Source organism: Arvicanthis niloticus, chromosome 26 (assembly GCF_011762505.2).
Source record: "Arvicanthis niloticus isolate mArvNil1 chromosome 26, mArvNil1.pat.X, whole genome shotgun sequence".
Lineage (NCBI taxonomy): Eukaryota > Metazoa > Chordata > Mammalia > Rodentia > Muridae > Arvicanthis > Arvicanthis niloticus.
This window is the reverse complement of record NC_133434.1, coordinates 19161896-19184019: the sequence shown is the minus strand read 5'-3', so window position 1 is coordinate 19184019 and position 22124 is coordinate 19161896. Positions and strand designations below refer to the sequence as shown.

At 47.0% G+C, this 22124-nt stretch overlaps 2 protein-coding genes across 6 annotated transcripts in view; one reads left to right on the top strand and one right to left on the bottom strand.

Moving 5' to 3' along the window:
• Positions 1-5146, top strand: part of Sik2 (salt inducible kinase 2) — a 102290-nt gene extending 97144 nt beyond the window's left edge. For both annotated transcript variants that reach the window (XM_076925150.1, XM_076925149.1), the window contains exon 16: positions 768-5146. In XM_076925150.1, the coding sequence (XP_076781265.1) occupies positions 768-792 (25 nt within the window). In that variant the 3' untranslated portion in view covers positions 793-5146. The remainder of the gene's footprint in view (positions 1-767) is intronic.
• The window catches only part of Ppp2r1b (protein phosphatase 2 scaffold subunit Abeta), a 35131-nt gene continuing 14417 nt past the window's right edge, over positions 1411-22124 (bottom strand). For 2 of the 4 annotated variants that reach the window (XM_076925151.1, XM_076925152.1), the window contains 5 exons: positions 21270-21330; positions 17376-17530; positions 16094-16236; positions 15643-15734; positions 13734-15136 (listed from right to left, as the gene is read on the bottom strand). In XM_076925151.1, coding sequence (XP_076781266.1) covers positions 15120-15136; positions 15643-15734; positions 16094-16236; positions 17376-17530; positions 21270-21330 — 468 coding nt within the window. In that variant the 3' untranslated portion in view covers positions 13734-15119. Of the gene's footprint in view, positions 2149-3089; positions 3191-11400; positions 11523-13733; positions 15137-15642; positions 15735-16093; positions 16237-17375; positions 17531-21269; positions 21331-22124 lie in introns of those variants that run through there. The other 2 variants (XM_076925154.1, XM_076925153.1) reach the window with 2 other exon arrangements.

Sequence of the window (22124 nt, the reverse complement as noted above, 5' to 3'; positions counted from 1 at the left end):
GCAGAGCCTAAGCTCTGTTTCTGGGACACTCGGTAGCAGCTGGCACTGATCCCTTGAAACCCTGTCCGGGAGCTCGCAGTAATGCCTTCCCACAAGTGCCCCTGGATGGCCCAGTATTAGACTGCTCTGGGTTCTAGAGCTCTCACCTGTAGAAACAGGAGACCCATCCCAGTGGAGGCTGAGCAGAAGCCAGGGAGCATCAGGAACTTGGAGCCTGAGCTGGGAAGCCAGGCTCTCCCTGCACAACCTCCAGGAAGAGCTCCTGTCTGCTCTGCTAGAGTGATTGCTTTGACTCCCCACTGTGTTGTTATGAGCTAATGGAGCTTTGCACATTGGGCAGTTTCATATAGGCTTAGATTTTGTAAAGATGCACAACAAAGGAACTTTTATGTGCCCTGTGCAGTGGTAGTACGTGCCTTCCCCACCTCATCCCATTCTTTTCTGTAGGAACCCAACCTTTCCAGTTATGTCCTTGCTAAACCCAAAGGCTCTTCAGTCTGTTTTCTACCATGTGGGATCAGAATTCTTAATTTCCTTAAAGTTTTGATTTGTATGAAATGTTCAGGTATTATAGCAATATTCAAAGAACCTCAGATGTGTTAGCCATTTGTGAAAAAAGCTTAACCCTTTAACTCACTCTGAAAAATAGATGCTATACCTAGTCAACCAGATATCTAGAAGTGACTAGTAATCTGTCATTTGCACAGTGACATCCAGGTATTATAAACTCGGTATTATTTATAAAAATTATAATTTCTATTCCTTAGAGTGGCTTGTCCAATCAGCAGATGAATGCACTAAGCACAAGCGTCTTCCTTAAAGCACAAGAAGAGAGCTTCTCCACTGATGCTGCCTCTAGAAACACCTCTAAGTTGCCTTTCCTCTCTGTAGTAAGTGTCCAGGCAGGCAAGGGAAGACTAGGCATGGGAAGTCTCCGGAGAGCATCCCGGCTGCCCGCAGCCCAGCCCAGCCCCTGCCAGTGTTGGTGACTCAAGCAGTCTTTGAGGCTGGCCAGAGACTGTAGTTGTTGGGTTCCCTACTGGTGCCAGGCTGCTTTGGAAATGCGCTCTGCTTGGAATTGGGCTGTGGGTTACAGCAGGAGTAGATAGCAGGAGGGACTGTCATTTTTGTGATTTAATAACTGAAAATCCAGTAAGGATAACTTGTGTTTCTTTTATTGATTCTGTCCCTCCTCGTGCTTAAGATTGGTTTCATTGGGGAGATCATTTCATTAAGATCACTGATATGTTTAAAGCTTTACAAAATAAGCCAAGTTGTACAGCGGGGCTTGCTTTGTTTAGACTGAAGGAGAATGTTTTCCCACAATGTACTACAGAAGTGCTGTAATAGTGACAAAATGAAAATGCCTTCCAGATTGGAAATGGGGACCGCTCATTTCAGGACTGCAGGAACAGACCGCAACAGATTGGCATAAACCCCTGCCCCCCAACAGGGCTGTGAGCTGCTTAGCCCAGGAGACCTAGCACCTATGGCAGGACAGTTAGGCGACAGATGAGGGGCTGCGGAGAGAAGCTGGGAATGATCGCTCGTCAGTGGCCAAGCCTGTTAGGCACTGACACAGAGAGGAGGTGAGGACAGTCACCTTGTGAAGACCAAGAACCATCCTGCTGGATCCTGTCGTAAGCTCTCGTTTCCTCCTCCTCACTGTCAAGTAGACATCCCTAGTTCCACGGCCGCCTTCACTTCCTGAGATGGAAGCTGACGAGCAGATGGGCTGTCTGCTCATCTGATTGCTCCTCTGTTTGCCCCTAACTAGTGACCCATGAAAGCTCACAAGTACTAAAATAACACTAAGAAGGCTTAGGCTCGCTCTTGTGGAGAGGCAGCTTTGAAATACTGACATGTTTGCCTGTCGGTTCACATCAGCAGTGTGTACACTACTGTATAGTAACCCTTAGCTTTGTTATCTTGTAAACTAGCCTCTCAAAGAGACTGGTGATTCAAACATGAGGTAAAATTTTCATTTGGCAAAAAGTGCAATATGTGTGGTACTTTTTTATTTTTTTTGTTTATGGTCTTTTGTCATCAGGGGTATTACTCTCTGCTTTGGGGGAAATGAATTACTTCTGCAGTTTCCAGTTGGGCAAGTGTGTCTCTAGTATTTACATGCAACTGACATGCTGGTCCCTGTAAAGCAAATAGAGGGTGTTAATGAAACAGAAAGAACGAATATGGGGTCCCACTCCTCTACTCCCAGTGAGCTGCCTGGCCAGTACCGGCCCTCATCCTGCGCTGACATGGCCTGTCTGAACTGCCACCTTGGGAACAAAGATAAGGACAGTTCTTTATGTCCATAACCCTCTAGAATCTACCCAATGGGAGATAATAAGCACCTAGGAAAAGCCTTTGGGAGTGAGGTGAGGTATAAGAGCTGGTCCTGCAAAGCCCTTCCTGCTGCTTTGCATCCTAGGAAAAAGGAGCCAAGTTCCCTCTATCTCACAAGTCAAGAACTCAGAAATATTTAACCCGGGTCCTGGTGTCAGGGAGAGGGGACTTCAGCCTCTGCCTCTCAAGCTCCCTCCTAACTTTTGTAATTGAGTCACTGAATTGTTACAGGGCCCCCACCCTGCACACCCCCTTGTACAGTGCACCCTCTGCCCTGCCCCAGAGCTCCATTAAATAGAGTAAGTACTCAGTAAGGATTCATCACAGACCTCTCTACCTGTACCCCAGGAGCCATTAGACTGAAGGCAGGGACTAGGACTGGGGAAAGAGTGTGCTCTCAGCTGGGGAGAGACAAGGTAATGACCCAGAAACTGAAGGAGCTAAAAGTAGCAGCTTTTAGGCCAGCTGATCAAGGGCCCCAGGTGTGCCAGCAGCTCAGGACAAAGGACCCAGTGGGCTCTCCTTCCTCTGCAGGTTCTCCAGCCTCTAATCAAGCCTGCTTCTTAAATATGTCAGGGTCAGAGTTTCTCATACCAACAGTGAGTTAAGTTCCCTGTTGGGTTACAGGAAATTCATAGTCCAGGCAACTTTTTCACATTCCTCCTCCTTTAGAGACAGTGTGTAGTGTCACTTGATGACAGTAATCGCAGTGGGCATTGCAGAGTCCCTGTGCTGGGGCTGACCTTTGCTGTGTTTGTGCCCCTAAGCTGGGCTGCCTCTACTGCCTCCTCGGAAGCCATCCGAGCCGCTCGGTCTCTCTGTGCCTAGACATCAAAGGTAGAAACTGGAGAACAGGTAGTGAGTTGGAGCCATCGCCCAGGCAGGTATCTTTATCACTTTGTTGCTTCTGGAAACTTTCATAGAACTTACCTTCAGAATGATTTGTGGGAGACAAGAGCAGAGTCAGCCTGTTTCAACACTGGACAAAACACACTTCAGAACACACACACACACTCACACACACAGGTCTTCCCTGGCTTGGGGGCTCAGAGAAGGGAGAGATTCCATGGCTTTTTGTACCATTTCAGTGGCATGTGAAATGAGATACTGACCCTTAAAAGGTCCTTTGGGCCCTAAAGTCTCATCTCCGAACACCTTCTCACTGATATGTTGAGCCATTTTCACCCAGTTACAACTGCCTAGTGATTCTGGAAGACTCCAGCTTTCTTAGTTGCACCACACATCATATGTCCACATTCTCTGTGACCAGATTGGGCACGTGAGTGCATTGATTGACAGCTTAACCAAGGATGGGTCTTACAAGTCCTGTTTACTCAGCTCACCTGTCCATGTCCACCACAGTGTCCCAAGCACTTTTGTTTGTGCTTGCTTAGATCCCTCAGGTCAGTTCTGTGAGATTAGCTACAGGGATTCTGTACATAGTTCTGAGGAAAGCAAAGCTCTTAAGGATACATGACTTAACTGAGGTCACAGAGCTCAGAAGTAGAGGTAGCAGGGACAGGCACCTTCCTTGCCTGGCTTTTGGCTTGTGTTGGAGCCCTGCCCCCACAGCTGCAACCTCCACTTGACAGCTGTCTGGCTCTGAGTACCCTTAAGTGATAACTGCAGCTATCCAGGCGACTGCACTGCACAGGGAGACACAGACACCACAGATTGGCCATCTTGATGTCCAATACATTGCAAAAGCCTGGGCTTACATCAAAGATGTTTGCTTCTTCAAAGTTATGCAATCCAGTACTTCTCTGTATACGTGTATATTGGAAGGACACACCCCTCCTTGATTGCCAAAGGACCAAAAGGGCTCACTACTTAGTCAGCAGAGTCAGCTCAAGAGGAGGGGGACGCCCAGAGAGTCATGAACTCAACCTTTATCCCAAAGGGAAGGCACTAGAACATCTTTCTTTTTTTAATTTTTTTTTTTTTTTTTTTTTTTTTTTTTTTTTTTTTTTTTAAAAACAGGGTCTCACTATGTAGCCCTGGCTGTCCTGGAACTCACTCTGTAGACCAGGCTGGCCTCGAACACAGAGATCCACCTGCCTCTGCCTCCAAGTGCTGGAATTAAAGGATTATGTCACTATGCCCATTGAATTTCTTTACAATGAAGTCCTGTCAAGTAAGAAGGCTTATGAGACACTGAGGATTATAAAATGGTAATGGGCTTTGATGGTAGAATGTTAGGATTTTTCAGACCCAAACTGGGTGAGTAAGGGCAGCTTTAAAAATAGAAATACAAACAACATCGCAGTGGATGCAGTAGTATTACATTACCAAGTGAAGATCACCGAGGTCTACCCACCCGATAGCTCAGTCATGGAGATTCAAGTGGTGAAGCATCCTCAGTACTCATGGGGGGAGAGAGAGAGAGAGAGAGAGAGAGAGAGAGAGAGAGAGAGAGAGAGAGAGAGAGAGAGAGAGAGAGAACACGCAGCAAAGGGGGCCCAGCCTAAGGGACGGCTGGCCTGCCTCTGGGGGACTGCAGCTGAAGAGTGAGTGGTGAAAATTATTTGCACTTTCTAGAAAGGCAAGGCCATTTGCTTACTGCAGAAAGAACAGCTTGCTGGATTCAGCTTGCTCTGTGAGTTACTTTCTATAAACTTAATCTGACTGTAGTCATTTTTTTCTTGCATTCTTTTTAATTACTAAGAAATTTGGCGACTTCAATAGCTTTGGTATTTTGTGTGCAAATCATAATAGCTCCAATGTGAAAAATCAAAGTGTCACCAGTCACTCAGTGTTAAATTACCTAAAATGCAGTTTAATAAATGATCTTTGTACCAAATGGTAATGTAAATGGGGTCATTTTCTGCAAGGGAAATGTACTGTTTTTATGTTTCCAACCCTCTTGAATTAAAATAAAAACACCTTGTTTTCTAAAAGCCTGGTGATAGGAATATCAGCCTCATGAGATTACAGGTAGACTTCACCTCATTGAGCAGTGGGTAGTTTTCAGACGGGGACGGTGGCTGTGTTCTCTGAGCTCCCGTGCTCATTTCAAGCTACAGAGAAGACGGTGGATAATATGTTCTCATTGACGTCAGCAGGGTAAATAATACCTCGCCCTAAATTGCCTGAGTACACGTTAGCCACTCCAGATGGCTGATGGAAACCCCGCTAAGCACGGCCCGTGTACTCACTGAGCCTGGGTAATGCTCCCGGTGTCGTGTCAAGACAAAGCCCATTGAAAGACAAGCACACCGTGCTCTAGTTCAGCTCCCCCAGAACAAGTAAGACAGGAAGGCCAGCAAAGAGCACTGTTATTAGTGTCACCTTGTCACCTCTGGGGTCTGCGAATGGGACATGAGTGAGCTATACATACACACACACACACATACACATGCACGTGCACCAAGAACTTCTCACAAAGACATAATTCTTTTGCCCTTGAGGTTCTGGAGAATGCCTTTGCCAAGCTAGACTTGTAGGGCCGGACCCTAAGTAAAGGGCAGGATTAAACCCTGCTTTCTGGCGTGAGTGCAGATGAGATTTGGTTTCCATTACTTAAGGCATTCCCCCGGGCCAATGTTATATAGAACAGAACTGCAACTGCTCTCAAACTGAGGCAGGCCCATGGCTGAGGGTGCACATAGGACTGGAGGAAGCGCAGCCCTCTGTACCTGTGCAACTCTGCCTGCCTTCAAACAGCTCTTCTTCCCTTAGAAGAGAATTTAGTACAAGTTTCCTTTTCCCCAAATTTTCCCCCAAAGCCACCTCTAAAGTTTGCTTGCTTGGCAAACTTTACCCTTGCCCATTGAAATCACTCTGTCATTATAATGATGTCATAGGTAACCACCCAGGCCTCCCCGAAGTCTAAGGACACCCTTCACTTCCATGCCAAGTACAAAGCCCTGTGAAGAACAGTAAAGAATAGGCCACAGAGGCCAGAGCACTACCCTGTGGCCTCTGCTTGACCAGCTCAGGAACACTGCAGGCCAGCAGTAAGCATATTTCCAAAACCTCTAGCCATCCTGTGGCCAGTGTGAACAAACTGGGGCTTCCTTCCCGGGAGCAGCCCTTTCCTTTCTTCCTCATGCCTTCAATTATGGGATCAGAGTCCTTGGATATACGGGGAACTCTCTGGACTCCTCTCCAGAAACCTCACCTACAGAAAAAAGTTCAGTTTCTAGAAGAATGCATCCAGGATCTAGAGGCTCACCCTGGGCCAATGGGAAAATTCCTTACTCTACACCTTCAGAGTTAAAAGTTCTGACAGTGACACTTGTGTCTGAGGGGTGCTCATACCTCCAAGTGGGTCCAGGAAAGGAGGAACCCAAGATCAGCCTGCAGTTCTCAGGAGTACGACTGGCTTTGTACACATAAAGTTATTTTTTTTAATCTTGGTGTGAATATTTTTGTAAACTTTTTTAGTGGATGGAATAATGGGCTTTATTTTGATGTCTTCACACCTACTTACATAGCAGTTCTTCTCTCATATCCACTCTCTTACCCTCCTGCCATCCTTCCCATGATGCACAGACCACTTCGTGAGCTTGCATGTCATCCTATGTGCAGGCCATGCTAATCTCCCTGTATTCCAGTGTTAGGAACTGTTTTGCCTGAGCAAGCACTGTGCAGTAAATGTCCGGAGCTATGTGGCTGCATAGGAAACCTCACAGAGCACGTAGTTCTTCCACCTTGGGCTCATTTAAGCATGGCTCTGCTCTTCCACTTTGACTCCAGCTAGGAATTTCAAAGGCTAAACAGCTCTTGAGCAATGAATGCAATACATAGATTATTTTTGGGCAGAATCCAGTCAGAGTGGATAGAACTTCACCTCAAACATAGAGCCGTCATCAGCGACACCTACCATGATCCCGGCACAAAGGTGTGACCTCAGATCACTGAGGCTGACCTGAGGTCAGAGTGGGGAGCTTGCCCTGTCCTAAGGAGTCTGTTTGCTGAATTCCTCTGTATCTATGGTTACAGAAGCCAGGGAGCCCTGCTCCTTTCCTTTGTGTGTGTTTCTGACAGGATTTCCCAAGGACTGCTGGACTGACCTGAACTGGCAATGAGGGGGTAGAACAAGCAAACACTTAAGTAGGTGAGTAATGACTACAGAGGCACAGACTACCCTGGAGCCAAGCCCCCAAAGCTGGCTGGGTAAAAAGGGCAGAAAATTCAAAGCCCAAAGAAAATGAGGCAGTTGGGTGTTGAACCTCTGGAGCTGAGTCACTCCCTCCACAGATAGGCTTTGAGAGCTTCTTACTCTGTTCTCCTCCTCCTCATTTTCCAAAGATGGCCTAACAAAGCCTGAACTACCCAAGAGAGGGCCTGAGAACGTCCCACCAAGCTGATGGGATGGGTACAGCTGAGCCATAAGGATGACAAAGCCTTCCTACAAAGCATACCATGCAAGAGACCCAGTTCGTTGCCTGTGCCTAGCTTGAGACCCACTGGAACTACAGGCCACAGAAACCCAAGAGTTTAGTCATCAAAGTGAGGGCCAAAGGGCAGGCAGGCAGTTGGAAGGGTCCCAGGAAATGAAGGGCCAGTATAAAGCAAGACTTGGGAAAAGAGAGGCTGGCTCCCCAGTCCAAACCAGTGGGTAGCTAGACAGGCGCTGCAGGTGAGTAGTGCCACCCCTTCCAGCCAGAAACAGCACAGGAGGCAGCAACAAATCTAAACTGAGTCCTTAGTCCCTAGGCCCACCACTAACCTATGCAGGTCACTATAAAGGCTCACTGTCCTCATCTGTGATGGAAACGGCCTGACTCAGCACCTCCTTATCACATGGAAACATTAAGATTCCACCAACTGCCCTTGATTGCTTGTCACAATACTCTGTCTGACTCTAGGGGAGAAAATGGTTATGCAGTTGCCTGTGAAGTTTCTCCTCACTGATTTGAAAGATGACTGCCCTCATTGGCAACTTAGCCCAAGATCGCTCAATTTTTGGCAGTGAGTTTCTGGTCATGAATGCCACAACATAAGACCAGCCCTAAAAGTCTGAGGCTTCATTTTCACTGTCCCCGTGACTGGATTTGGAATCACGGAGCAAATACTCTGCATCTGTCTGTGAGGAAGTTTCCAGAAGTGTTTAAGTATGGAGGGAAGAGCCATCCTGGATGTGGGTGACCACACCATAGGCAGGTGTCTTGGACAAATAAAATGAGGAAAGGAAGCCAAGCAGAGGGTCAGCATTCATCTGATCTGACCAGAGACGATGTGACTATCCACCATGGCTCCCTCAAGCTGGGAGCCAGTCTAAACCCTTAGGTGGCTTTGGTCAGGGTTTTTTTTTTGGGGGGGGGGGGGCCTCACAGTAACACAAACCCTGTCTAGGTAGCCTTTTCCTCCCCATCTTTGAAGTAAATTAACGTCATGGGTGTAGAAGGCCTGGGGGAGTCTTTCTGTACAGACAGTCTTCAGACCCCAGGGAACCACAGGAGACCAGACCCTAGGGAGCCACGCTAGCTGTCCTGTGACTGAGCTCAGTACTTCTATGCTTGCTTCTGACCTATCAGTAGCTCCCTTAGCTGGGGTGCTCTAGAGAGGATCACACAACCTTGGGCTCTCATAGGCAGCAGTCCTCTGACTGGGCTTGGGCTTCCTGGATTCTAGTCTTTTGGGGTTCAAAACTAATCCTCTGGCCAGGCAATTGGGCTCTCAAACCCCTGCCCTTCAAGCACCACAGCTGGGCCCCTCGGAGTTGCCCTTATACCTTCTGGCAGCCCTCAGTCTGAGGAATAAATCAGCTGCCTACCAGAACAGCTTTCTCTCAGGCCAGCCAGAACATCTCAGGTCACCAACAAGTGCTGGCTTAGATCCCAGAAGAGACAAATGCCAGAAGACACAGACCAGAGACCTTAGGGGCCCAGAAATTAAGTGGGAGAAACAGGAAAAACAGCAAAATAAGAAAGAAAAGAAAAAGAAAAAAGCATCTGTAGAAGCAAGGGTCGGGGAACCGGAGTCAGGGAAGGTGAGCTCTTAGCTGAGACTCCGTGCAGGGACTGGGCCCTGCTCAGTGTCTGTACAGGACAGACTGTCCAGGAAGAGAGAAAAGGAAGAGGAGTGTGGATTGTCTGCACCCGGTAGTTAGGGATTTGACTCACTTGATATGAGTCTCCAAACCTGGGCTCAGTGAGGAGACACTGTCCCTCACAGCTGCTCCTTCCTGCAACAACATACTGACATCACTGTTGTCAGGGAAATAGTGTTTTGATTAAAATCACATGACAGCTACTTCATGATTCAATAAACAAATCCACTGTTAACCCTCGCCTGACAGTCTTGCCAGCAGCTGTGATCAGAGAGCAACCTCTACCCTGGAGGGAGTGGCTGTGCCAACCTGGAGGTAGCAGTGTGACCAGTGGCCCAGGCTGTTCCCGGGCAGCTCCTGCATTTGAGAACATGATTCATCAAGCACAAAGACCATGCGGGCCTCAAGAGCCTGTCTCCATAGCACTGAAGCAACACCCACCCTTCCCCTGGATGAAGCCTGGGCTGCTTTCTTGGACCAAGCAGCAGACACAGTCTTAGACATCAGATAACTCCGTTAGGGCTTTGAGACCAGTCAAGAACTAAGTTCCCAGAGTTCTCCCTATGAGGACAGATCAGTGGCCACACACCATAGAAAAGGGTTAAGAACAACTTCTGGTTTGCAACTGGATGACTTCGTGGACCACTCACTCGGCTCAAGGCCCTGACATCAAACACTCAGCAACAGCAAAGTCCTTTCCATTTCAACCCCAGAACCTTTGCTTTAAGTGAAACAAAGGCAAGGCAGGCTCCCTGAGTCACACAGGAGGGGATTTTGTGGATAAAATGAACTGCGGCCTCCGAGCAATAGCACAGCTGGCTTCTGGGGAAAGTGCCCAACCACCTGAAACGCGGCCAAGGTAAACAGGTACCGCAGAGGTATCTGGTTAAATGCTTGACAGGTTATAGCAGGAAAGGAAGCTGAAGAAATAACTAATGCTGTCCTCGGCTGGACAGAGTTCTTCAGAGCAGACCCAGTCAGCTGTGGTAGGGGACAAATGTCTCAGGGGTCAAGTCTCAGCTCAGGAACACTCCTGAGCTAAATGGTCCTGAGTATGTTGGAAAACAGAACACAGAACGGCTCCATTATCATTTAAGAAAGGTGTGGCTCAGGCCCCAAGAATCACAGTTCTTCCTACTCCAGGCAGGTCTCTTCTTTCAGTCAAATTCTACAAAGCAGTCAAAGGGACATGAAGGGCTGGCATGTCAGGGGTCTGCCAGGCTTAGGCTGCTGAGGCTTTGGAAGCAGCACTTCCTCTCCCCCCCCCCCACACCAAACCCCTATCACACAGCACCCCTGGGACTGGCTGAACTAGAGACAGCTGGCCAACTCAGGCAGGGGACAGCAGTGTGCATGGACACAGAAATGAAATATTGCATGGCCTCCAATTACATCAAGTGAAGAGCCAGGTAATTTAAAGACAGCCCTTTTGTCAGTGGTTTAACCACACAAGTCAACTGGAGTCAGCATGAGAGCACCTCTTGCAGTCACTATATGCAGCCTGACATGAACACTAGGCAGCCCAGGCTCTCCACTCTTAAAACTTAAGTCATAACCACCCTTCTATCACTGGCCCTGAGGCCACAGCCAGGGGCCCAGGGGACTGCTGAGCTGGAATCCTGCATCCCTTCTCCATGTGGTTGTAGGAGGTAAAATGGGTTTGGAAAACATCCAGGAAAACATCAGGCATGGGCTCTTCATCCTGAATGGAAAGAACTCCCTAAACAGAACCATGCCAACAACTTTGCAGCCTGTGAAGAAAGTTTACCAGCTCTTCCAAGTCTACCCTTTGGATGCACAGGTCTTGTCTCAGACTGTGGAAAGACCTCAAACCACAGATCTGGACAACACTACCACCACTCTACAAAGGATGCAGAACAGAGCAAGACTTTACAATACACCCTCCTACTCCTTAGAGCCAGGTCTCTCCAGGGAAAGTAGTGGGAACTGCTTCTCTGCCCACCTTGCTGTGACTCCCGATAGCAGCAGCAAGCTCTGCTGGCAACCCTCAGCCCAGAAAGGACAGGGCTCTGACCCCAAGTTCCAGGAGCACTTACCTTTCCAGTGTCCTCTCCAGGCACTCTCGGTCTCAGGAAGAGATTCTTGTCAACCCCAGGGACACTGGGCTCTTCACTGTCCTTCACAGGAAAATCTAGCTTCCTCAGCCTTTGTGCCACCGCTAGAGATATAGACAGCAATGCTGTGACCGTCCCTGACCAGGGCACATCCCTCCCAAGCTACCTGTGCTTCCCCGATTGGATGCCCTCAGCTGCCCTAGCACCATGATGGACCAGCAGCACAAGGGTCTGGGCAGCTGTGCAGAGAAAGCCAGCCCTCACCAGTGCTTTTTTTGCTTCAGTCACCCCCTGGGATCTAACTGGGGGTTCCCCGACATCTTGGTCATGGATAGCCTGTAGGGCCCTGAGCCAACAGAAGACCTAGCTCTTTTCAGACCTAACCACAGCAGTTAAGGACAATAACTCCCAAGAAAGAAATGGCTCGGCTTTTCTTCCCAGTGAGCACTTCATCTCCCAAAAGATTTCCATGTCAACTGAACATGATGTAATCTGGAAACAGCAGGCCCGTGGAGGCAGATGAGGAGCAGCAGAGGCTAGTCTAGTACAGAAGACTGAAGGTTTGTGAGGAGAGGGGAAACAAGCAGGGAAATGGGTAGAAAGGCGTAAGAAAGCATGAGCCAAAGGCCGGCGACCACTTCATCTGCTCACCCAGAACATGGGGTTGGGGACCTTCTCTGCAGCTGACATTCCAAAGAAAGGGCAGCCAGCAAGCAGGGGATGGAAGCAGAGGCCCTGACCTACCATCCCCAGTGTGATGAACCCAAGGGACAGAGGAAAAAAAAAAAAAAAACCCTCTGGGCAGCTCAGTGGTGTCAAGAAGACACCCTGCTCTTCTGGGTGTTGCAAGCAGTCTGCTGCTTAGGTGGGACCTGTCATGCTGTCTCTTGAATAAGGAGCAAACATTCTCCCCCATCCCCCACTTTGAGGCCCATATCACTATAGTCAGTGAACTGAAGGTTACCCTTTATTTTGACAAGGCCTCATTCAAAAATCACACATTAATCTGTTCGTTCTTATGAAATAAAATCCATCTTCAGGCTCCTGTCCATCAGCAGCACATTAAATGCACAAGATCTAGTATTTTGCTCATGATGGGTCTTCCCCAAACAGTATAGGTTATGTAGAGGAGAAGCACTGAAGTGAATTAATGGGTCACTTTGAATTGACACAGGATGTGTGTGTGTTTGTCTTGGCTTTTCCCTTTCCTAACAAGTAGAACAACAGAATAAACTGCTTGGATGTAAAACAGTAGCAATATTATGTTCAAGGCAACCAGGCAATTCCAAAAGAACAATTCCTCAAGCCGGGGCTAGTGGCACGCCTTTCATCCCAGCACTTGGGAGGCAGAGGCAGGGCCTGCCTGGTCTACATTGAGTGCTAGGACAGCCAGAGCTACATAAGAGAACCTTGTCTCAAAAAGGAAAAAAAAAAAAAAAAAAAAAAGAAAAGAAAAGAAAAAAGAAATTCCTGGGGCTGGGAGCTGGTCTGTGCCAGAGGCTCTCGATTCCTAGGAGCAAGGAAGCTGCTAAATGTATTAATGAGAGAGTGAGACAGCCTGGTGACTTTGTTCCCATCAGAGGATATCCTTTAGAAATCACTCAATGAACTCGTTTTATGAAGTGCCAATATGCCCCAGACACTGGCCCAGGCAATTGTACAACACGAGACAGAACAGAGCAAGCCTGCACCACAGAACTCCTGGAGAATCAAGTAGGAAAGCTGCTATGTAGAGAAAAAGGCCAGACTGAAGCTGAAGAGCTATTGCTATGCAGGGTAACTCAAGGCAGGTCACTGCATCCACCAGAAAGAACAGTGATGCCTCTAATGGCCACCCAAAACAGACCCTGCACGCCAGGTGATCCTTATTTGAGAAGGCAAGGGTCCATTGTCTTTCCCTTCAGTAATCATTGGCAGAAAGCTAAATGCAGAAGTCTGGGGGTAGAGGGACAGGGGCACTTTAGAGGTTCGTTCCCAAGTGAGTTTACCATGTGGCATTTCCAGCCAAAGGTGAAGCAGCTGTCCCAATGCATCCACAATCAAGACAATTGTCTCTCAAATATAAAACTCATTAAAGAGGAATACAGCTTGCAGGTGATGAAAAAAAGCAACTGTGAGATTAAAACGTTTACAGCAGAGTAATTTAAGGCACTAAAATGCTTAGGAAAATATTCAAACCTCGGCCCTAGAATACATAAAAAGGGAAACTCACTAAGAAGTAACTGGCAGTTTAAAAGGCAGGCACATGGTCTCTGATAGAAACGGTCTGTTCTGTTTTTCTAAGGTACGATAAACTTAACAGCATTTACACAAACTTGATTTTATGTAACTTACTTTTAATGTACAAAGTTTTGTAGGTATCTTTGGGCCTTCACAAAACAGAACAGGGCTTGTTATATCTAAAAGGGTTTGTAAGTAAAATCAACAATTCAGAAACCCAAATGGAAACATCAAACTACATGGTGTGATGCACTGAGTAGAACAGGCTGCAGTAGAACCTCATTAACTAAGTCCACTCGAGACAAGGAGTCAGATGCAGACATTTAAATTATCCAGAAGAATATTCAGAAAAGGTGTGACATGTCAGAGCTGCTCCTGGAAGGACCGGAGTATGACAGAGCAGAGAGACTGGTCACAAGCACACCCACTGAGAAGGGGGTACTTCCTAAAATTAGTGTCCAGCAGCCTTCCTAAAACAATTTGCTTCAGCAAACCCTTCAGCTTGACCTGCCACCTTACATTTCAGGACAAATTAATGAAATTTTACTGCAAAAGTAGAAAAATGTTCTTGCATCACCCACACAAGAAAACACTGAGTAAGGAAACTTCAGTTTGGTTTCCACGGTGTGGAAACAGCACACTGCTCACTAACATTGCTGGGAGCAAACCTAGGCCCCGTGGTTCCTCCACGTCCTTGAAACACAACACTTCACAATGAAACAGGAGAAGCACAACTTTGTAAGAGGCACTAAAGTCCCGTATGAGTTCTGAAGGCAGTCACAGTCCTGAGCCGTTGAAATTGTTTCCTTTCAACATCACACATTAGCAGCAAGATACACCCACTTCCGGCTTCTGCATGACATGATTACAGTCAAAACTGAGCAAATGAAAACCAGAACAGCCAGCCGTTAGCCTGCCACAGCTCCCTTCATGTGAGACGCTGGTGCGGCCCCTCGTCACCAGGAGGGTGTGGCTTTCACTACAGTCAAATCTCAGTATTATCTCCAAGTAGACAGTTGGAAGTAAGTTATTCTAAACCATTTACTCTTAACATTGGAAAGATGGGGGGCCACACAGAGACGTGTAAACAGTAAGAGATTCACTCCACTCCGTGTCGGGGTCCAAATCCATCCAGGCTCTGTCTGGAATCTTAAGTGGCTGGGGCCTGATTCCAAAGGGAGGAAGCAGGAGCCTCAACGGTGCTGGAGAGAAACCCTGGGAGACACTCAAGAGATGACTGTGAGGGAGCGTCAGCAACTGGTCAGAAGAAGAACGTTACAATTATCCCAACAGAGAGAAGTAAAATCAGTCTGAGTTCATGTTTAGAAAGAATCAAGTCACTGAAATCTGATTTCTTCTATGTTGTTGCCATTTGCTTGGATGAGATCTTGAAGGTTTCCATTTTCTCCACCCAGGGTAAGAACACATTGACTAGAGATCTGTGATAAGAATTTAGTAAAGGCTTTCCCTCCTGCTCCTCTTTATGCCAAGGCAAGAACTGGAAAATTTCAAACAAAATCATGTTAGTGGTCAGAAAGTTCATGAGTGATCACTTGAACATTCAGCATGCAACAGTGGCAAGGTGTGACGTGAGAGCCTGCTGTGGCCCTGTACTCTGCTGCTTTACTGAAGACTTAACTAGAGTCCAAACTAAACCATTCTTGCCAGAAACAATGGGCATCCTACGCATGGAACTAAGAACATGGCCTGCTCACTCAGCAGAGAACAGGGGGCCAAGACATTTCTTTACATTAGATAGGGTCTAACAATGTAGCCATGGCTCCTCTACTCTGAGATCCTCCTGCCTCAGCCTCCCAAGGGCTGGGATTACAACTGTGTGCTACCAAGCCCAGCAGGGACCAAGAAATTCCTAAGCAAACAGGCCCAGCATGACAGGTACATGCCACCTTGTCTCCCCTCATGACATTATACCCCCCACTCTCGCTCACACTGTAGAGGGAAGTGACCCAGCAACCAGCACCCGGCACAAGACACAATGCATACCACTTATAGCTTCCTGTGCAAAATACTTGACATCCATGTCTTCGTCCTGACCTAGTTTCTGCAGCACCGGCTTCACTTCCCCCTGCAAGGCACTGGAATTCAAAAGTCACTGTGAAAAGGACAGCTGGGAGGGCACAGTGTACCAGGAAACAATCTGCAGTCAAACCTGGGGTTTGTCTATGGCAAGTTTTAAATTTAAAATGAAAATACTTTTAAATACTGACAAACATGATAAGCACATCAAATAATTTCTAAAGAAGTTCTTAGAGAAATTCACTTTTGGGCAGTGATCTGTACAAGTCAAACCAGACAGTCTCAAGACTGAGGGCTGAATTCTTTTCTCTGAATAAGCCCATATTCTAGGTAAAGAAAGGAATCCTGGACATATTTTAGAGGTTATTCCCTACCCTGAAGTTACACTTTCAAAACAGCAGCGACACGGAAGCCTTACTTGGTATCTAGAATCGGTCCGATTTTCTGCAGTGACTTGGCCACATTGAAGCGGACATTTGCGACCTGGTCTCCTGCCATCTTCAACACGATGGGCAACATCTGCTTAGTGGTTATTTCCTTACCACAGGCTTCAGACAGTGCCTAGAAAACAAGTAAGATGGCACATTTAAAACTTCCTTAATATGCCCCAAATCTAGTGAAACAAACTAATATTTAAAGGGAAGGTAATTGACCAATAAAAAAACGTTTCCTACTTGAGCAGCTTAGGAACCTGAAGTGGTCAAAAGAGGTCAAAAGATGAAAGACAGAAGACTTCTGCCAAAACATACAGCAAACTGACTTTTAAAATACTGAAACTTTTAAATACTTAGTTTCATCTCGAATCGTGTGTGACTTTGTGGGGAGGGGTGAGGCTTTGGAGACAGAGTCAGGTCTGCCAGTTCTCACCACCATCTGAGCTCTCCTCGACACTGAATTTTTAAATCCAGCTCCAAATTTTTAAATCAATGTTTTCTCTAATTATTCAAATTGATCAGTATAAGAAATGAACCTCTAACATAAGGTAGCTTGTAGTGGAATTTTTCCCTAATTGACTGGATAATAAAGACAACAAGAAACTAATCACTAGGCAAGCAGGTGGGACTCCCCAGGTTGGGGTTGGAGGGAGTGGGGGAGAAAGGAACTTGCTTTTGGACTTCCAGAGTGAGGCAGACATAATGCAAAAAGCCAGAGGCTGTTAGTCTGAGTGGCGGATCCACCAGGGTCCACTACCAGAAGATTTCTAACATAGAAGAGTTTATAAAATTAGGATGCTAGGTCTGTGCCCAGGGATTGTGTTATCTGTTGATTCTAAGCTAAGACTGTGGGGTGTTTTCCTTCACGTGGACACTCAACTGGGTTCCAGAGAAAGGTAACTGTGGCAGAGCATGGGTTTGTAAGAAGGGTATCCCAGCTAGCTGCAGGAATTTGGGAGTGCAGACAGATTTGGCAGCAGCCAGCCATGGGGTGGAGAGAGCGACTGCTGAGCTCTGGAGAGGCAGAGCCAGCCTTGGTGAGACAGGCTTAGGTTAACAGGGAAAAATGCTGTCTTGGCCTATGTGCCAGGCTGAGAACCGACTCAGCCTCAGGCCAGTGCATAACCAGCGATATCATGTGCTGTTTTTAGTATTTCACACTACAGTAGCTGCTCACTCAAACTTAGAATGTGAATAACCAAAAAAAAAAAAAAAATCAAAACCAAAAACTGTCTGAGCTTAGCAGTACCACCATGTAATACTTACATTAATGCAGAATAAAGTGGTCATTCTGTGCAAGTAGTTAGGGTCGTTTGCCATTACCAACACTTTCGGGACAATGGTATTCTGGGCCCACTCTGTACCAAACTTCTGGACTAACTTCATGAGGTTGTTGGTGGCTGCTTCCCGAATGGCATAGACTGCAGGAGAGCCAAAGAGAAGATCTTCAGGCAGCTTGCTTTACACACAACCTGCTTCACCCACAGCACACAGACCCAATAAACTCCGTGCATACATAACTTAAATGATAATCACAATGAGTCACAGCCATTACAGTTCTAAAATGTCTGTGTCCACCAAGGAAAAGGATGTGAGGGACTCGGTCTGTGCATCATCAATCAGCGAACCCAGCTACGCACTGGGTACCACGTGCTACAGAAGGAGCCAGCAGATACCCTTCCCTCAAAGACCAAATACTCTACCAGAGAATAAAAAACAGGTGCTCAGAGAGTCACATGGCAGAGAATCAATCTTCACACACAGCACTAGACAGAAAAGGCTGAGTGGAAAGAAGGGACTCTGGGAAGAGAAGTGCATGGCCTTCGGCGACTGAAGAGGATGTGTGGGACCTGAAGAGGGATGGAACCTCGGGGTGCAGCGAGGAGAGTAAGGGCACAAGGGAAAGAGCCTGTGAGACTTGAGGGACAGCCCTGACCACAGAGCAGCTAACACAACAGGCTTCAAAAGCATCAAAAGAGGATGTCAGCAAGTTGAGAGCAGCTGAGAGGGATACTGAGGAAATCCTACACAGGTCACCACTGTCACCTACACAGCTGCAAATCAAAGTTGTTCCCCACTGAAAATGCTTGTGTTAATTAAGACAAGCTGATAAATGTGCCTACACTGGCACATAATAATTCCATTCAAAATAACTTATTAATGACAATATAAAACTAAACCATCAAGTCTGAGTTATTAGGCCCTCAAAATTAGTTGTTCTATGCAGCCCTAACACAGAAAGCCTGGTGCCCTTCACTTCGGACTCAGTACGATCAAAACTTGGACTTAGAAAATCAAGGAGAACAGGTTACTGGTTCCTCCTCCTCTCACCTGACAAGCCCCAGTCCTTGGCAATCCATGCAAGCTTCAAGAGGGATGGGAGATAGACAACTTTTCCCAACTCAAATCCTGCTATAAAGACATTAAGAACAGAGGAAAACACAGAGACCAGAGACAAGGAGCTGTACTTGCATGGCCAATGCTCAAGACTTCAGTCTACAGAGAAACACACTCCAGGAGCCCAGAACTGTCCGCAGGACAAGCTCAAGTGCCTTCCCCCCCCCCCCCCCATACACATGGGCTCTTTCTTGTCACACATATAATCTGTACTCCTGACCTCTCCTGCATTCTTCCCTTAAAGAGGAGCTAATGAGGCTGGACAGATGGCTCAGTGGTTAAGAGCATTGGCTGCTCTTCTAGAGGACCTGGGTTCAATTCTCAGCAACCACATGGTTCCTCAGAACCATCTATAATGGGATCTGATGCCCTCTTCTGTCCTGCAGACATATAGGAAGACAGACCACACACACACACACACACACACACACACAGGCACACACACACAGGCACACGCACACGCACGCACATGGGTGCTACTGGTTTTTAATGACTGTTCTTACTACAATACCATGTGGCAGAGTTCCACTGCCAAAGGAACCAGAGGCTGACTTGGCCGAGACCCCAGCTGCACTGACCTCTACTTGGCCAGATGCCTACTGTGCTCCTGGATCCTCTTGCTTCTGTTTTCAGAGGAATGCAAGCCTCTCCTGAGTTTTCACTCCTTGTTTTGTCTGTGTGTCTGTCTTTCCCTCCAAGGTTAGACTGATCTGAGAGGTTTCTTTACATATCTAATTCTATGAACTCTCACTAACTTTGACTGGATACTTATCTTTGTCCTATAAAAGATAAATTAAGGAGGTGCCCACTACTTAGCCCTGCCTTCTTGCCACACTGCCCACAGACAGAAACATAGCCTTCCTGCCCCCGCCCCCCACCCATCTTCTCCAGATTGCGCACACTGCTCTTACAAAGGTCTTATGCCAGGGAGAGGTGAGGGGGATATTTCCCAAGAAACCTGCTCACTGCTCACTGTGTACCACTTACAGTGCAAAAACATCATTCTTCTTCAAATTATAAAAATCTAACCTAAATTACAAAAGCTGCAGGGAAAACCATGGTGAAAGGCATGTTCTCAGCTTGCCCAGCCACTGCATCAGGGAGGGACCCTGCAGTCACTGCTGCAGCGCAGAAACTCCACCCTACTAACTCCCAAGTTGGAAGGGACAAAGGAGGAAAGCTACTTAGGTTGCATATAGCATCACCTACACAGAACAGATGTCATTTCTCAACTGTGAAATACTGGAACCTTAAAGGTCCTTGAAAATTTGAAGGACAAAAAAGGCGTGTCTTAATCCTTAATTTCTTTCAAAGAAAGTAATACAAAGGTTCCTGGGAATGCCACTGACAAGAAGACTTACCCAAAGTAAACTTTGTTAAATAAAAAAAATAATCTCTTGGACTGGGAGATGCCTCAGTGGTTAACAAAATACACACTGCTCTTGCAGAAGACTGGACTGCAGTTCCCAGTACCTCAGCCAGAGGACTTACAACAACAATTCCAGCACCCAATCAGGACCAGAAGCCGTCTCTGGCCTCCAAGAGTGCCCAAAGCACAATTGCAAACTCACATACAGACACACAAATGTACACATAACTTAAAGTGGAAAATTAAAGATGCTTCCCTATGATTTACACCAGTTTCTTTTATATTTTTTTCTAAATGATTATTAAAACCTTAACTCTTGAGAAAAAAAGGAATAAAGAAGTCTTTACATTGTCATTTAAAAGCACAGATGTGTCCATACAGATGCCCTAACACACTGTCATATACGGCTTCACAACCTTCCTTTTACTCTTAGACATATGATGCAAATGTGCTTTAACAAAACCACCTACAAGTGTAAGCAGACACAGACACTCCTTCCCAGCTGCCGAGTCACAAGGACCCAAAGATAAACGCAAGCAATGCACAAAGTATACACAGCACGCTGGGACCACAACAGGACGCTTACCATACCCACCAAAACATGGACCCGAAGCCTGTGGGACATATTGAAGCTGCTAAGGCTAGGACCTGGCACAGAAGGCCCCTTCTGCCACTGGCTGCCAGGGAGACAAAGATATATGCACACACTCCGAGTCATCACCAGAAAGGCACCTGCTCAGTCCTGTCCAATCTCAGCTGGCCTGGGCCGACATTCTCCAGCACAGCAGCAGCAGGCAAAGAGTAAACAATAAGGTTTCCTCTCATAACACCGAGACCCTGGCTCTGCCCCAAGGGACAGCACATATCCCCAACTCTTACTGTACCTATACACTTCACCTCAGAAAGCCCAAGAGGCCAATTCTCTCTACCCAGGCCTTTCCAGTCTGTCAGCCTGGTCTACAGTTCCTGAGGACACCAACGGCAGCAGGTCAGCTGCAGGCCCTGGCTCTGGAGGAAACGTACATCTAAGAGTCTGAAGCTCAGACAGCAGGAGGCAGAAGACAGAGCACAGAAAATACATTTAAATCAGAAAACCACCCCAAGTACAAATGTCAGCTCTGTAGTCAGATTGAGCCTGCCTTTCCTCCCAATGCTCAGGAGACAGGCAGAAGGCCAGCCAGAGCTACACAGTGAGACCCTGTTCCAAATTAAATAAGTAAAATATTTCTGTAGTCAAAGAAAGCCAGTGGAACTTCACCAGCCTTTCTTCAGCATGACATTGTCAAAGTGTGTGCCCCACAGGATTCCTCTGTAAACAGCCATGCATGAACAGCACAAACATGCAGAAGCCTGGACTTCCCATAGATACATCTGTTTTTAAACTGTCTACTCACCATGATCCACAAGCCAGGCCATACACAAAGAATTCAGTTTTTCATCAAAAAACTCCACGCCCTATGGATATAGAAGATTCCATTAGTAAATATTTCCAAAGTTAGGACAAGGTGTTCTGTTTACATTGCACAATAATTACCTAAAAGCTAAAGGCACCTTGCACACAAGCTGAACCACAAAAGAGCCATAAAAACAGCAGCATAGAATTACAATCTATGACACTATCTAGAAAGAAAATCCTAGCGAGAGTGAAGGACGTGGGCCTAGGACGGGACTGAGCCATGCATGCACAGGGCTGAGCAGAACAGGCACAGCACAGGGGGACGTCTGCAGAGCAAATCCATGGGAAAGTGAATACCCAGAAAAATAGCTGAGGGGCTTGGTAATTCTCATCACTCCTTTGTAGTTAACAAGTCCTTGAGCACCAAGAGAAGACAGTGTCTCCAGGGCACGACAGCAGACAGCAGAGAGAGAAAGCGGGCACCAGGGTGCAGGGCAAAAGGTCGAGGTGATAGTGGAGCCCGGCTCTCCAGCCTGCAAGTCAGCCCGCACAGGCTGGGGACGAGCCCTAATTCCTCTCGCCTTAGAACATACACACTACACAGGGAAGCCCTGGATGCACACTTTCCTGGTGCCTTCCTTCTGAGGTCATTATGCACATTTTTCTGGTTCAAGTCTGAGACATTCCTGATCAGTGAGGACATATTTAAATAAAGACCGATAACAAGGGTTCTGTGCTTTACACAGGACAGCTTCACCTGGCCATGACCAATCCTGGCAGGCCCTTCGACCACAGCATCACCTTTGAGATTCCTAGTTATTCCAGGTTGAGGATTTTTCTGTGATCTCCTTCA